Source organism: Cebus imitator, unplaced genomic scaffold, assembly GCF_001604975.1.
Source record: "Cebus imitator isolate Cc_AM_T3 unplaced genomic scaffold, Cebus_imitator-1.0 Scaffold153, whole genome shotgun sequence".
Classification (NCBI taxonomy): Eukaryota; Metazoa; Chordata; class Mammalia; order Primates; family Cebidae; genus Cebus; species Cebus imitator.
The window spans coordinates 2,763,353-2,779,502 of NW_016107468.1; the positions used below are offsets into that span (position 1 = coordinate 2,763,353).

Sequence of the window (16,150 nt, forward strand, 5' to 3'; positions counted from 1 at the left end):
TCCCAAAGTGCTGGGATTACAGGCGTGAGCCACCGCGCCCGGCCATATTTTTTTTACATAATTCCAAAGGGTTGATAATTTCTTCAACTGGGATGTTATCTTATCTGAATCTGACCAGTTTAGATTTATACTGCTCTTTAAATAAAAAATAAAAATCACAATTCATAAGTCATCTACCAAATCTATTAGAAGAATTGATCGTCAGGCTCATGATCAGCAATAAATACTGAGATCTTTCACTGGTAGCTTTAAGAGTCATTTAAAGTTTTTTTTACGACTATCCATCAATTTTCCTACCTGGTCATGTCAAGTGAAACTTCAAATAGAAAACATTGGCCTGAGAAGGGACAGAAATGCTGTTTTTTTTTTTTTTTTAAAGAAACTAAAGCTTATTAAATTTGCCAGAACTGCCGTTTTACATGAACATCATTTGGTCACCAGCAGGTATCTTTCATTGGCTTCATATGGCAGAGTCTGAAGAATATGGGTTGATCGATGTGTCATTCATCTGAGACACCTGCAGAGATGATGAAAGTTTATCGTACAATATCATGGAAGGAAACACAACATTTAGCAAATTGAACCACTCATCTCCTCCTCCCCCCTTTTTTAAACATTAAAACTGCAGTTTGAAAAACAACTTCCAATGTGAAAAAAAATTAAAACAGCAGGTGATAATTAGGGCAAAGTTACAACAATGTTATTGCTGATGGGCTACCTGTCAGTTAATGCGAGTTATCACTTCACCCCAGGAATAGTTATTATTAAAAACAACGGATGGAGGTTAAAGAAGGGATGTTAAATGTGTTAGTCTCCTTATTTGCTCGCTTGGAAATGGCTTAGAGATAGCTCTGTTAACCACCTCAGTTCTACTCTGGTCTCAGCACACGCATGCACACAAAATAACTGAAGTTGCAAATGACCAAAACATAAACCTTAGCTGCCTTGAGTTAAAATCAATTTTCCTAATAAATTAAATTCAAATATTACAAACCAGTATGTAATATCAAGAATGATGTGCTAATAATTACCATGCTGGCAGAGTGCAAAGTGCAAGACAGAGGGATATAAAAATTTAGCAATTTAGAAAGTCTGATACAAAAATAGCTTTTACTAGTGTGAGGCTGAGTTCAGTTCAATCACTGAGTTATAATGGTATTCTCTGACTAGTCAAGGTTGAATGTTGAAGATGTAGTTTGAGTATTAATCATCGATTCAAATAAAAGCCAGCACAACTGAAGAGGCTCTCCTGAGTTAAGTAGTTTATTCCTGAATACAGATGTAAGTTTTTCCCTTTGTGTTTTCCAGAACCACTTGAGTGTTTTCCCTACTATACAAGCAACCTCTTTTGGAATTATTTCTTTAGCTTTACTCTTTATCAACTATATTCTTTTTGGGCAAAGAATTCACCTAAGCTTTTGCTGCTATGAATTATGAGTTCATTCCTACTGACCATTTCAAGTTTGAGCTTTAACTTTCATGCTACCCAGTAAGAGATCTGATAATATGCTATGCTTCATCTTGGTTTACTATATGGTATTTTGTACTTCATATAAATGGTAGGACTCCATTTATATGAAGTACAAAAACGGACAAGTTGTTCATGCTAAAGTCAGGACAGCAGTGGTTACCCTTAATAGAGAGGTGATGACTAAGAGTGGGCACAAGTTTGGCCTATAGTATTGTATGAATAAACTGCATCTTTTTAAAAATTTTACTTTAAGTTCTAGATACATGTGTAGAATGTGCAGGTTTGTTACATAGATATACATGTGCCATGGTGGTTTGCTGCACCTATCAACCTGTCATCTAGGTTTTAAGCCTCGCATGCATTAGGCATTTGTCCTAATGCTCTCTCCCGCATGCCCCCCAACCCCTTGACAGGCCCTGGTGTGTGATGTTCCCCTCCCTGTGTCCATGTGTTCTTATCGTTAAACTCCCGCTTATGAGTGAGAACATGCAGTGTCTGATTTTCTATTCCTGTGTTAGTTTGCTGAGAATGATGGCTTCCAGCTTCATTTATGTCCCAAATAAACCATATCTTATTTATTTTACTATTGATAAGCATTGGGTAGTGTCATTAATACAAAAAAAAAGTATTACATAGGTACTCATATATACACAAGCAATACCCTAATGCATTTATATATACACAGCATTTTAAAACTTTTTATTGAAGTATAATGTACATACCCAGAGATGTATATATCAATAGTGCAGCTCAATGAATTTTCACAAACTGAACACACGAGTACCCAGCTCAAGAAACAACATAATCATCGCCCCAGAAGCCGTATTGGTGTTCTCTCCTAGACATCAGCTCTCTCTCAAGGTAACCACTATCCTGACTTTGAATAGCATCAGTGACTTTTGTCTGCTTCTGTACTTTATATAAATGGACTCCTGCAATTGTACGTCTCCCTTCTTTCACTTAGCCTATTTGTGAGGTCCATATATTTTACTGCATTTGGAAACAGACTGTTCATTCTTAGTGTTGTAAAGTGTATTATGTTGTATGAATGTACTACCAATTATTTATCTCTTTTACCGTTTATGACCATTTGGGTTGTTTCCTGTTTGAGGGTTATTAGAAATAGGGTTGCTCTGAGTGATTTAATAGTCTTTTGGTATACATTTGACATTGGTATATTCCTAAGCGTGGAACTGTTGGGCCACAGGGTTTTCATATGTTTAACAGATATTGCCAAACAGCTTTCTAAAGTGGTTGTACAATACATATAGCATTTGATTTTTTGAGGAATCAGTCTAAGAAGGGCATTTCAGCATAACCATTAAGATAAAGATTTTGGAGTCATTCAGATCAAATTTAGCTTATGACTAAGCAGTGGAAGCACCTTGGACAATATGCTTAACTTTAAGCCTCAGTTTACTCAACTGTAAAATAGGTATAATAAAACCATTCTCAAACTTTATGAGAATTAAATATTATTTTAATGCAGTTAGAACAGTGCCTGAAACATAATAGATGCTTAGCTTATTATATGGCAGTTATTAATCAGTGGCAATTAAAACAGGCAAAATGGAGAATTAGAAACAAATATGGGTAATATAATCCAAAAACAATTTTAATTGTATGATGGAAGAAATCTATGAAACTCTGACCCAAAAGGCATTGCTAATTCCAGGGAGGATTACACTTGGACCCTGAACATTATCCCAAAATGCGTTTGCAAATTATGCTCGCCAGAGGCAAGGTTCTTGGATGCAGTGTATTATCATTCATTTTTTTTCCTACCAGTTATTACTCTTTAAAGACGGGACTGCCAAAGGCTACTCTCCAAAGTCACTAATATAATACCTTTTATTAAATTTCCCAATTTCACACCTCCCTCAGCCCAATCCCCAAAGTTGTCGAAAAGTGACTGTAATTACACTATTAATTCCTAGTTTTCCTGGAATCTTATCTAAGACAACTTTCACATCCCCCCAAACCCTAAAAATGAGCCCAGATTTTTGCTTTAAATTGCAAAGAACTTGTTTTATTTTGTAGGATGAGATTGACAACCTCAGCATGGATATCAGCAGCTGCCGGAAACAGCACTCTAGAAGTTAACGCAGGTACGCTCCGTTCTGAGGCACTGTTTCAGCTAACTGCTCCAGAGACAGCAGGCTCAGTCCTCTTAGGTAAGTAATTTTGGAAGGTGGCACTGTGTTCCTAGTAAATTGAATCAGATCCCGTAGGTTAGTCACTATTCTTAAGAAATAAAGCACGAAATCAACTTGCAGTCATCTGTTGAGAAGGCCATGGGTAGACCTGAAAAGGAACATTTTGAACATTTAATTGAAGCTCTTTGATTTACAGATGAAAAAACTAGTCATTTAAAAGTCTTGCCTAAGGTCAAATGGTTTGTTTCCTGGACCGGCATAAACCTTATCTTGGTCACAATCGGGTGGATGTTTCCTTCTACCGTTCCCCCCTCCACTCCCATCTCCCCATCAGATTTCATAAAGATCCAGACCTGGGATTCAGAAATGGGGAAGCTGAAGGAGTGTGACCTAAAACAAGACAATGACAAACTATTAAATTGTTACTAGGAATTATAAGACAAGTGAGGCTTGCCTGCTAGAACGTAAGATCTAAGAAGCAGTATCTTTTCTGTTTTGTACGTCGCTGTATTCCGAGTACCTACAACTGTGCTTGCTAAGCCTGGTAAGGCCTAATTGTTAAATGAAAAACAATCAATCAATCAGTCAATCAGATGTGTCAGATTGTGAGAGAAAACACGTCCTTACTGTTTTCTCTATCATTCTCCTTCCAGTAATAGTAATAAAATGTGCAGATTTGTGTTTTAAAGAGGTGAAAGCATACGCATAGCGTTCTAGCACAGTGCCTGGCTCATTGTGTGTAATTAATACATGTCAGTTTATTTTCCTTTTCTTCCTCCACGAGCTTGGGCTACTAGGGAGGAAGGAGAGACGGTGCCGTGGTGTTTAAGTGCCGGGACAGAAAGTGAAGAGCATCCTAGAGGCTGCTGAGAGCGGGCCGTCGGTGTCTTTCTGATCCGTACAGATCAATTCCAGTGCTCTGAAAAACGCACAACTATTTTACCCAGAGAGGCTGGTCGCTTTTGGTGATCGATTCTGGGCTGCAGTCGGCTTTTTAATACAACTTTTTATAAGCATCAGCTACATTGCGGCGGGAGGAAGGGGCTCAGGTGGAAAAACTTGTGAACCCCCCCCCCCCAAAAATAAAGGAAGCCCGCGGGGCAGGGACTGCGGTTTTCGGGTCTAACGGGTCCTCGAGCTGGGGCGGGTCCCGGCCCCTCGAGCCCCGCCCCTCGCCCGCGGCCGCCGCCGAGGTTCAAGTTCGGCCCCCAGCTGCTAGGCCTCGCGCTCCCGGATCCGAAGCCGCCCGTGCGTCCCAAGGTCCCCCGCTGGAAGACGAGGCGGAAATCCCAGGGGTCATCCGGGCGCGGGGTCACTCGGCCACGCACTGTGGTGCCACGTGGGGGAAAAGTTTCCAACTCCGCCTGTTGGTGCTCCCACTGCGCCCCGCGGAGCAAAGGCCCGCGCTTTGGTACCCGCTCCCAGTTCTGTCGCCTCCAGTCGCGCCCCCCTCCCAGGGACGCCCCCCTTGTGCCCCTTCTCTGAACACCCTCCCTCGCAGCGCAGGTAGTTAAGAGAAAACACCCTTGGGGTCTGGTGGTTTCCCTACAAGGCGGCCTCTGGTCGGCCGGGGGTACGGGATCCAGGAGCAAGTGTCCCGACGAGGAGGTGGGGGGCGCGCGCGGAATGGGCTGGGAGCAGGGGCCCGCTCGCGTCCCCGCTGAGACAGGCCGGATCATCCGGCGGCTTCCACGCCCTCGCGCGCCAACCGGGCCCAGCTGCGGCCAACCCCACGCGGGCGGCCCCCTCCACGCCCCCACCCCCCTCGCGGCTCCCCACCGCCCCCAGTGCGCAGGCCCGGCCGCCCCAGCGCGCATGCCCTGGGCTCGCGAGCGCGGCCAGCCCCCAGCCTTTTGCTTTCTACACACTCTACAACTGGGGAGGGGGCGGGGGAGGAGGGAGCCCAGCCGTCCACGTGATCCCGGCGGCCGGGGCCGCGGGGGCGGGAGCGCGCGCCGAGCGAGGCGCGGGGAGGGCGGGTGCGCGGGAGCGCGCGAACACGAGCGAACGAACGCACGAGCAAGCTGGCGGGCGCGGGGCTGGGCTGAGGCGGGCGGCGGCGGTGGGCCGGCCGCGGAGGGGGAGGAGCGGGAGCTGCGCGAAGCTGGCGGGCGGGCGGAGGATGGGGCAGTGCCCGGGCTCCCGCTGCAGCCGCCCGGGGACACGCTGTGCACCCTCCGGCTCGGGGCTTTCGCGGCGGCGGCGGCAGCGTTAGCGGCGACGGCGAGAGCAGCGTTCCCGGCTGCACTTCTCCTCAGGCGGGGCGGCGAGAGAAGCGGCGGCGGCGGCGGCGGCACACCGGTGTCTCTCCCGCTGGAGATTTCTTTCTGCTTTCCTCGACTGACTGACTCACCCCCTCCCTTTTTTGAGGAAGGGTGACCTCTTCTCTGGGACTGGAAAAAATATTTTTGTGAGGAGGGGGGCGGGTGGCAGCGGCAGGGTTTGCCTCTTCTCTTCTTTCATCTCCCTCTCCTCCCCCCTCGAAGACCGAAAAGCAAACCCCACAACTGCTCCAGCAGCATCCTCCTTCCCTTCCTCCGCCTCCCTTCTCCTCCGCCGCTCGCAGTTTCGCCTCTCCTCCGCTAATGATTGCATTATTATGCTCCCCTCTCTGGGGAGTCTCACCCCTCTCGGGTCGCTCCGGAGCCCCGGCCTCCCCTGGCTGCATTTCTTAAAAATTTGGGAGCCTGGGAGTGAGTTTTCTCCGAGGCGTGTTTGAGAGGCGGCGGGGGTGTTTTCCTGCGCGAGGGGCGGGTGAAGTTCATTGCCCCCACTTTTCCCGCGACCTTTTTCGGACCCGATTTTGGATCGGGTTGAGGGGGGGCGCCGGCGTTTTCGGGGGGCGGGGGGCGCGGCGGAGAATGGCCGCGGGGAGGGCTCCCCGGAGCCTCCCAGTCTCTTGATCAAAGCATTCCGCTATTCTGATTTATTGCCTGCTTGGTGAGTTATTTTTTTTCCTCTAAAGGAGACCTGTGTGTTCAGCCATTACTTTGCTCGGCGCTGCTCCCAGGCATCTCCGACCCTTGGTGCTGTGGGGAGCCCCACACTTGGGTTCCTCGCTTCTCGCCCTCGCTCCCCGTCCCCCCTCCCCTCTCTCCGCCCCTTCCCCCTTTTCTTTCTCCTCTCTTTCTTCCCCTCTCTCCCTTCTTTCGGCCGCCGTCTCCCCCGCGCCCTCCTCGGGGCGGAGGGAAGCCGTGAAGGGGGAGGGAGGGCTCGGTGTCAATTTTTTTTGTGTGTGGCCGCGGCCGTAGCCTGTGGCTGGCGAGCGGGGAGACCCCGGCGCGGCAGAGCCATGGATGGCCCGACGCGGGGCCATGGACTCCGCAAAAAGCGGCGGTCGCGGTCGCAGCGAGACCGGGAGAGGCGCTCCCGGGGCGGGCTGGGGGCCGGCGCGGCCGGCGGCGGCGGGGCTGGCCGTACCCGGGCGCTCTCACTCGCCTCGTCGTCGGGCTCCGACAAGGAAGACAATGGGAAGCCCCCGTCCTCCGCCCCGTCCCGGCCCAGACCCCCGCGGAGGAAGCGGAGAGAGTCCACCTCGGCCGAAGAGGACATCATTGATGGATTTGCCATGACCAGCTTTGTCACTTTTGAAGCGCTGGAGGTAAGGGGGACCCCCCTCCCCCCGGGTTCCCTTTATGCACGACCCCACTCGGCTGCGCCCGGCTCTCCTGCCTCCCTCGCCGCGCTCTGGGCTGTCTGTCTGTCTGTCTGTCTGGGCTGAGGTCTTATTGTTGGTGGGGGGAGCTGGGGGCGCGGGCAGACAGGCAGCAGGAGGGAGTCGCAAAGCCGTGCCTGGTCTCCTCTTTTCCTCGCTCGCCTTTCCCCTGCGCCCCCTCCCTGCACCCCCTCCACAGCAGATGGGCAGAAAGAAAGGGGTTCAGGCATCACAACAATGCGCCCCCTCTCCACAGAGAGCTCTGCCCCCACTCCTTCCTCCTCTCCCTCCCCAATCATGGCTTCTTGGCTGGTGGAAGTCTCTCTGCTGGGTTTGGGGCGCCTGTGGACGGTTCTCTGTGTGCTTTCTACAGAGTCATATGTCCGTGTGTGTGTGTCTGTGTAGTATATACCTTTCCCTGGTATCCTCGGGACCGGAGACTGATGGGGTTTTATGGTTTCTTTGCGCCTCCCCCCGCTACCCCCTCGAATTTTTTTTTTTTTTTTGGGTGAAGCTGGGGAAGGGGGCGTTTTCTCCTGGTTGGGAGAAAGGTGGGAGGAGGGGAGAGAGAGAAGAGGGAAGGATGGAATATCTCTCTGTATTTTGTATAGGGCTCTGTTACCGAAAGGGTTAATTATATTATCTTTACACATACATAGGCACATGTGTGTGTGTGTATGAGCAATTTAGTTAAAGGACAGAAAAAGGTATACAAGGAGGACTGGTGGGAGGAAAGAATAAAATCCTAGCTGCTATCTGAAGGGCTTGTCACCAATTGTCCCTCTCCCTTTCCTTTAAGTGTTTTCTTTTTTTTTTCTTTCTAAGTGATTGGCTTTGTGTGTGTCTATGTGTGTGTGTGTCTTTCTTTATTCCTTGGGCACCTGCAGTGTCGATTTCCAAACGCACATTTTCCTCCGGGCTAACTGGCTCCTAGGGTGGGGGGAAAGGGAAAAGGGCGGGAGAGGGAGACTGTCCAGGGGTTAGGAGGAGACTATCTTTGCCTGGACGGATCTCCTTTGGTGTGGTATTGGTCATTGGCCTCTATCAATTTAACCGCCTTCTTTCCTCTCCCTGCCTCCCTGTCCCCACCCCCCACACACCATGCGCACACACAGAAGGCTTTGATATTCTGCAGAGTTAGTCCACCTTTCTTAAGCACAAAACCAAGATGCAGTTTATAGTTGGCTTATAGTGTTTCATGCACCTTATGTGATGGTTTGAGGCTCCTGAAGGAAACTTTTCCCTTTCCTTTTTTTTTTTTTTTTTTTTTTTTTTTTTTTTTTTTTTTTTTTTTTTTTCAGATGTTCAGATGCAAGCTTTGTTAATGACAGCTTAAATCTCACATACAGTAACTGTACAGGTTTAGACTGCTGGTTCTGTTTTATGTGTTTGGGTGTCAGGTTTAAATATTTTTTTCAAAGGAAGGCTTCCTGTCAGTGTTGTCCTTTTCTGTTTGAACTGCTTTTGGTTGGGCTGCTGGTGGTGATGGTGGTGGATGATGGACAGTGGTTGGGAGTAAGGGAGGTGGTGGTGGTGGTGGAGGTAGAGGTGGTGGTGATGGTGGTGATGATGGTGATGTTGGTTGTATTGGTGGTGGTTATAGATTTTGATGTTAGTGATTGAATCAGTCACTCTCTGGTTCTAGAACTGGTGGTTTATTGGCCAAAATTTTGAGTGTTGAGGTTCACCACTCATTTAGGATAATTCCAACTGTGGCTTTAAGTTTGCCAAGGTGGGTGGTTACCGTACAGTGTGACCTCTTTCTGTCTCTCTCTCTTGCTTTAAAATAGGAATTGAAATGGCAGCATGTTCCTAATAGAACATACTGCTTGGAATTTGGTTCATCATTGCTGTCTGTGATTGGTTTAGGAAAGTACTTGTAAGAGCTGGTTACAAGTGGTTCTGCTTTCTGCATGGTTATTCTGGGCTGTGGTGTGGCCCCTCTCAGTAATCAAGAGGGGCCACCAGATTCCCACATTTTTGGAGGACAAGTAGGGACATACATACATATATATATATAAATAAATAAATAGATATAGATATATACACATATATATGTATAACTTATGCAGTTGTTTTTGATTATTTTATTTTTAACAAATAGGTGTTTGCCTGGGGTTGTAATATATATCTATCCATTTGGCTTTTGAGAGAAAATGTGCTCATTCCAATTTATTTTGTGCCTAAAAAACTTGTAATTTTGAAAGAAGACCAAGTTCAAAATGTGCGGTTAATACCGTTTCTTTCTTTGCTCTGATTATTTTTTTCTACTACTTTTCTACGTTCAAAACCCAAGTTATTTTGGTTAGCTGAATACGATGCCACCTTCATATCTAAATATCGCATGCATATCTGTGTGTGGGTATAAAAGGTCTAACTTTTTAAAAAGTTTACTTAAAATTCTATAGAAAAACATACAGCGGTAAACAGACCACCTAACATCCAGGTTCGATAACTACCAACTCATATCTCATCTTGTTTTTTCTATATTTCATCTACTCCCTTTCCCACATATGATCTCATCCACAAAGACTTCTGTATGAATCTCTAAACCATAATTACTCCAAAAAAACCCCAGATCCCACCAAAACCCCCAAAGCAGTATTATCACACCTAAATAAATATATAACAGTTTCCTAGTATCAAATACCCTGTCAGTGTTTACATTTTAAGAGGCCCTTTTGTAGGGAAGCTGTAAATACATTTGTCAGATTAAAAACACACAATGGGAAATAAAAATCATCATGTATGTCTGGTTCTTTGGCAAAAGGTAGTCTTATTGGCTGCGTGCTATCCCATTGTGTCCATGCTGGATGGTCAGAACATATGTGCATAGTGATTGTTAAATTAAAACCTCTGGTGGTCCCCTGTATTCAGTTTGGAAGATTTATTGAACTATCACCAAGAAATGTAAGGGCTTATTGGGAACAGGCAACTAAACTATGAGCTTGGACAAAAATGTGTGTTGCGGGAGTGCTTGTAAAAGTTAAGAATTATTGTAGATGCTAAGAGTTATCCTAAATACATAGTATGTTTTTGGGCCTTGTTTTTAGAAATGAAATCAGTTGTCACCAGATGTCATTAAGACTGCTGCTGGTATGATATTGTGAAAAGAAACCAGAAATATTGGCTTGTACAACTAGGTTTATACCTTGTGCTGGTTCAAAGCAATAGCTGGCAAACAGTGGAGTAGCTTACTTTGTGCATTACTGGACATATTATTTGACTTCATGATTTTGTTCTGAGCAGCTGATTTTGGACTTCCCTTTTAAAAATAAGAGGCTCCTAACTTATTATGAAATGTGCTAATATAAATAGTTCCAGTTCAACTGATTTTACTGATACTGGAGTAAAAGTGATATACTTGCCTAATGAGAACTGTATTTTTATCTTGATTATTTTTTGCCGTTGTTGGATTCTTTTTGGAGATGATGAAAGCTTTAGGGGTAGTTTGACAGGTCTCAAATTTTGTAGGCAGTGAAACTGGCTGAGATAGTTTCATACTCACAGGGACATTTGTCTTGAGTAATTGTGCCCCGAAGTTCAAGTGTGTGATTATGAAGAGCCTCATGATAGAAGATAAGAGGGTAGGTGAGGAGGCTAAAGTTGAACGTGGTGTTCTTTTCATTATGCAGTTGAGAAGCAGAGTTAACCTTGGGATATGGTATATTGTTTGTTTGGATATTCTTTGAGTGACAAGATGAGAGCAAAAATCCCCAGATATGATGTCTAGTTTTCTTGAAAAGTACCTTATAGCAAACAAAGTATAAATGGGAATGTTGGGGGGTCTTACTACCATCAGTGTGTCCTGATGCGTCAGATAGTGTTGGCTTTCTGTTATTTGGGTTTCTTTTCTGTGTTGCCTCTATTAGGAAACCATGTGAGTACCATGGCTGAAAACTTGACTTTGCAAATCCATTATTTTTCCCCTCACTCCTCTTTTGTGCACTGGCTTCATAGGGCAGCCTCCTTTTGTACAGCTGACCAAGGGAAGCTAAGATTAAATTTTTGGCATTAGCAGAAAAGAGGCCAATTGGAGCTTTGTAGGCTTATAAAAGTAAAGGAAGACTCATTTCTAGTGGTTAGAGCAACAAACCAAGACTTTCATGCAGTCTTCACTTCCTGGCTCTATTTCAAGGCTTACGCCACACATCAGTAGTATAAGTGGGCTGTACAGAATTTGGTGTGCTTATAACATGCCATGTTAATAGGCTCTAACAATTTATTATGGTCAAATCACTTTTATTTAGTTGTTCAAAAAAACTTTCGTTGTGTTCCTTTTATCAGTCAGCAGATACTTAAGGAGTGCTTAATATGTGCAAGGCACTACGAATATAGAGAAACCAAACATAAGTCTAGCATTTGGAAAAGTGTGCTGTTTAGTTGATAAATTAAAGCCAGCACCTATAAAACAATTTTGAAACAGGCACTTGAATGCCTAATATCAACTAAGTGCAATAGGCTTTTAGAGACAGGCTAGTGAGATAGGCTGAAGTGTTCAAGCAGGCTTTGTGGGGAAGATGGGACCTAGAAGAGTGAAGTGATTTGGATATATGGGGAAGGAGTCGGGGGTGAGTTCTAAAGGAATAGTGAACTAGGCACAGGAACAAGATGCTATGTGGTTAGTACTTGGGGTTAAGGAAGGACTGATGGAAATGAATACAAAGGTAAGTAAAGAGTGTTTGTTAGTGGGGCAGGAAACCTGTGGAGACCCGAATTCTAGGCTTGGTCTGCCTAACTAGTGTGGCCTTTGGAAGTTAACTTTCTCAGAGCATGATTTCTTTTATCCATTAGTGGAGAAGTTTAAACTAGTTTAGAGCAAAGTTACTCAAGCTGGAAGGGAACGTAGCTTTATAGGATGTTCATAAATGGTGTTCTAGACTGAAACAGAGTGATCTACCCTGAAATAGATTTTGAAACTTGATGGGCTAGTCAAAATTAAATGGATGCCTTGTTCTGCCAGAATTAAAAGTCTATTGTGTGAATGTGAATTTTGAGTATCAGAGAAAGCAGTGTGGTGTGCCTAATTTCCTAAATCTGTTTTGACCACAGAGCACTTTTTTTCTCTGCATTGTAATTTATAATCCAGTATGGGAAGTGCTAGAAAAGATCCAAAAGAAGTCCCTCCAAATCTTGGAATTTGGTGATCTCTGAGTCTGGGGTGAGTGGGCTGATGGTAGACGACTTGGAAAACCAGGCACAGAAGCTTGTAGTCAGTGCGTGGGAAACTGCTTCTTAAGCAGGAGTGGCAAGGGGAGTGAAAGTGGGGGAGATGTAAACAGAGAGGGAGACTAGTCCATGTCTTTTCCTGCTCCCCTTTCCTGCAGGATGTCTGCCTTTTTACTGATTGTTACCAATCCCACCATGAGGTACATATTGGTGATTGAGTCTCATTAATAGCTCTTTCAGTGTGATGCTGCTAGCCCAATTTTGTTGCCACCGAGCTGCCCTTCGGCCAGTGTGTTATCCTCTCTGTCCCTTGTAGTTTCACGTATTGCTGCTTTTTAGCAACCTGCAAAAAAAGATTGGATGAGAAAGGAGGTTGACGTTGTTAAAACAAAGATTTCAAATTATCTGCCTTTGGCTTGCTGTATGGGAAGTGGTAGTTCAAAAAAGGGTCAGAATCTCTCTTTTGCTATTACATAGCCAGGAAAAGCTGTGAAACTGTGTTTCTGTTGCATTTTTCACTGTATATTTTGGAAAATTTGGCCATGGGATTATAAAGTAAATGGGCTAGTTCTATCATATGACTTCTGAAAGTGTGCTTGGCTTTAGGATCTGAGAAGGGACGGGAGAATTTGGAGGAAAGGAAGTGTATGAATAGTGTGTGTGGTTATGAATTCAAGTATTTTACTGTAATTACTGAATTTCAGTATTTTACTCTGTAAGGCGGAGCATCTCTTCAGGAGTATTTATGTGAGATGAGGTTGAAGGTTGTGATATGATGATTCCATGCAGCTTCTGTTACTTGTGGAGATTAACTACTTTTTTGGAGTTAGAATATACATGAATCCATGAATGTAAAAAATAAATTGTGAGGTTAGGAATTGAGCCTTCGATCTTCTCTGAGAGTAGTGTTCTGTAGTTTTCACCGTTGAAAAAGGGTTAAAAAAATAGCAGTAAACATAATTCAAAGAGTGTTGAGGGTGATAAAGAGATTCTGAGACTTTTCTACACCAAGTTCTATGTATTGTCAAAGATAAATGGTGATTATTTAGTTTGAAAGAATGTTAGGATTAGAAATAAGGTCCCCAGATGGAGACAACAATAGTTAAGGCTAGCTATTAAGGAATAATTTAAGTCTTAAGAGCTCTGAGATTTGGAAGCCTTTGGACGAGAAGGTATGTGGCACTTTGTGTGTGTGTGTATATATTTGTGTGTGTACCTGTGTGCATGCAGAGGGTGAAGGACAGTGGGTTAGTGGCTTTACATTTTATTTTATTTTACCCGTATCCTGTATAGTAGTCGTAATATATACTAAATGCAGCCTAACTTTGTAAAAGTGCTTGATGCTGTTTTTTTCTCCTTAAGAAGCAACTTATTATTTTTTTTTTCCAGGATTAGGATTAAACCCAATATGCCATAGATGTAGGATAAAGAACCTGGTAATGGAATAGCAACTGTTAATTTTAGAAAGTTCTGAAAAGATTCAGGTAAATTTGAAAACTCAGATCATTGAAGTTTAGAAGAGCAATATGATAATTAATTTGGTAAAACTTGAGACAGGAGAAGATCAAAAACAATTAGGGACTTTGTGAGCTGGAGCAGAACTGTTTTCTCTTATGTAATCAGAACCTCTTCCATGAATGTAGACCTTTCACCTCTGGACAGTGGAGAGGACATAGAATTCAAGACTGGTGAGACCCTAAGTGTGTCTTCTTTCTTTCAAATCTGAGCTGTGTTCTCCTTCATTTCTTCTGACAGAATTGCAGAGTAATAATAGTTTCTATTATAGCTTTGTGTCTGTTGGTATACAATCGATACATATTGTGGGGTCACAAAGAATAACCCTTTTTTTATGTTGTTAGTATGAGGAAGAGAGGAGTGGATTTCATAGAATTTGACTGCCTCTGCTTGTTTAGGAAGAGATGAGACAAGTGCAGGTTTCTATGTCTTAGTCCTGTTCAGGTCTCCGATTCCATCCATTGCAAGGGACTCTGGAGCCCGAAATCATGTGAATTGGTGCCTTCTTTGAAGGTGTTTATTTTACGCATTAGTGTATGTGGCCCTGTTAGGGTCTAGTTACATTCCCTGTTCACCTGCTGTGTACCTCCCTCCTTTTTTTCTCTCTCCTTCCTGTTCTTCCTCCCTCCCTCTCTTCCTTTTCTGAGGTAGAGCTATCAAAATTATGAATGCCATTAATAAAAGGTAATGCATTTAGGACATTGTGGATGAAACATGGAACTTTAAAAAAAATTTTAATTTTGTTATTTGAACTGTGACAATCTGCTTGAGGAACTCTAATTTAGCTCTTTAAAGTTGAATTGCCTACCACAGCTTTCTTAGCTGTTACAGCTCACTTTTCTGATTTCCCAGTTTGTATCTGAATTCTAGTTATTTGTTTGCCAGAACAAACTTTATAGATTATCAACTACATTCAAATATTTTTAAAACGGCTTTACTGTCATTTTAGCTTGTCACTGTACCTCACAGTACTGTATCTCCTTGTTACCTCTGGAGACCTTGAAAGCCCATGTGCAGTAAAACGGAGTCACAAGAGAAAAGTCCACAGTTTGTATGTAATGAAGGGATCATTTTTGGTAGAAAGTCTTTAAATTGAAAGTATTGTGTGGCTGCTATTAACTTAAGCACAGCCTGCAAAGATAGATTGTGACTCTTGGTTGTATGGGTGAAATCTGATATTTTCTATTTTTCTTTTCTTTTCTTTTCTTTTTCTTCAGGGTCTTACTTTGGTTGCCCAGGCTGGAGTGCAGTGGTATGATCATGGTTCACTGCAGCCCCGACCTTCCTGGGCTCAGGTGATCATTCCTGGGCTCAGGTGATCGTCTCACCTCAGCCTCCCAAGTGCTGGGACTACAGATATATACCATCATGCCCAGCTAACTTTTGTATTTTTTGAAGAGATGGACTTTTGCCTTGTTGCCTAGGCTGATTTCAAATTCCTGGGCTCAGGCAATCTGCCCTCCTCAGCCTCCCAGACTGCTAGGATTACTAACATGAGGCATAGCACCCAGCAAGAAATCTGACATTTGCAAACGGTGGCTAAGTTCTGAACCTGAGACTGAGTTTAAGTCATTGCCACTGCAAGTTGTGATGACACCTGAGGGATCTCATTTTCCTTGTTGTCCCCACACCTGCCCTCCTCTGCAGCACAAAACCAACCTCATTTTAGGTTTTTGTAAAGCTTCTGATGGCAGTAATATTTTAGAACTTACCAAGAAGACTTAAGAGATTATGGTCCCATAAGTATTTCTCAACTGTTATATTGAAGTAGACTTCTTTTTTTTCTTCTAGATCTCTTTGTTCAGTTATACTTGCTGGCTAAAGGTTGCTGGTTAAATGTTGTTTAGTGAAATGTTGTTCTGTAGTTAAAATCTTTACAAAGAATAAAAGTAAGAATGAAGATGTGGATAACACAATAATCGAACATTAGATGATTACTTGTTTTCTAGCCATGTGATAGAAATTCCAGTAACTTCCACCCATTCTCTCTGTACATGTTCAGTTGACAAAGATAATGAAGGTCCTGGACTGTGCTTTTCTAAGAAATGATCTTATATTTTTGAAGTGAAATTATGCTTCGGAGCAAAAAGGGAAACAAGGATTTGATAAGTGTGTGTTGCTGCATATTGTGGTTTCCTCCCTCATTTGTTACTGTGCTCACTTTGATTACTTGAAAATTACAGT

General features: G+C 43.9%; 2 protein-coding genes across 4 annotated transcripts in view; one reads left to right on the forward strand and one right to left on the reverse strand.

The window, feature by feature from the left end:
* Positions 1–2,481: 2,481 nt before the first annotated feature.
* Positions 2,482–6,641, reverse strand: LOC108314447 (translation initiation factor IF-2-like). Its single transcript, XM_037743776.1, has 4 exons — positions 6,617–6,641; positions 6,253–6,413; positions 3,892–6,083; positions 2,482–3,775 (listed from the first exon to the last, which is right to left on the reverse strand). The coding sequence occupies exons 1-3, from the start codon at positions 6,639–6,641 to the stop codon at positions 4,644–4,646; spliced, it is 1,626 nt and encodes a 541-aa protein (XP_037599704.1). The 3' UTR covers positions 2,482–3,775; positions 3,892–4,643.
* Positions 5,757–16,150, forward strand: part of AUTS2 (activator of transcription and developmental regulator AUTS2) — a 1,221,721-nt gene continuing 1,211,327 nt past the window's right edge. For all 3 annotated transcript variants that reach the window (XM_017543342.1, XM_017543344.1, XM_017543343.1), the window contains exon 1: positions 5,757–7,228. In XM_017543342.1, coding sequence (XP_017398831.1) covers positions 6,920–7,228 — 309 coding nt within the window. In that variant the 5' untranslated portion in view covers positions 5,757–6,919. The remainder of the gene's footprint in view (positions 7,229–16,150) is intronic.

Bases quoted from the DNA above. Each gene is read 5' to 3' on its own strand.
- LOC108314447 (XM_037743776.1), bottom strand. From the start codon at position 6,641: ATGCCTGGGAGCAGCGCCGAGCAAA. The intron at 6,414-6,616 runs GTAATGGCTGAA...GGTCCGAAAAAG, and splicing joins TGGGAGCAGCGCCGAGCAAA to GTCGCGGGAAAAGTGGGGGC. The intron at 6,084-6,252 runs GTGAGACTCCCC...GGGAGATGAAAG, and splicing joins TCCGGAGCGACCCGAGAGGG to AAGAGAAGAGGCAAACCCTG.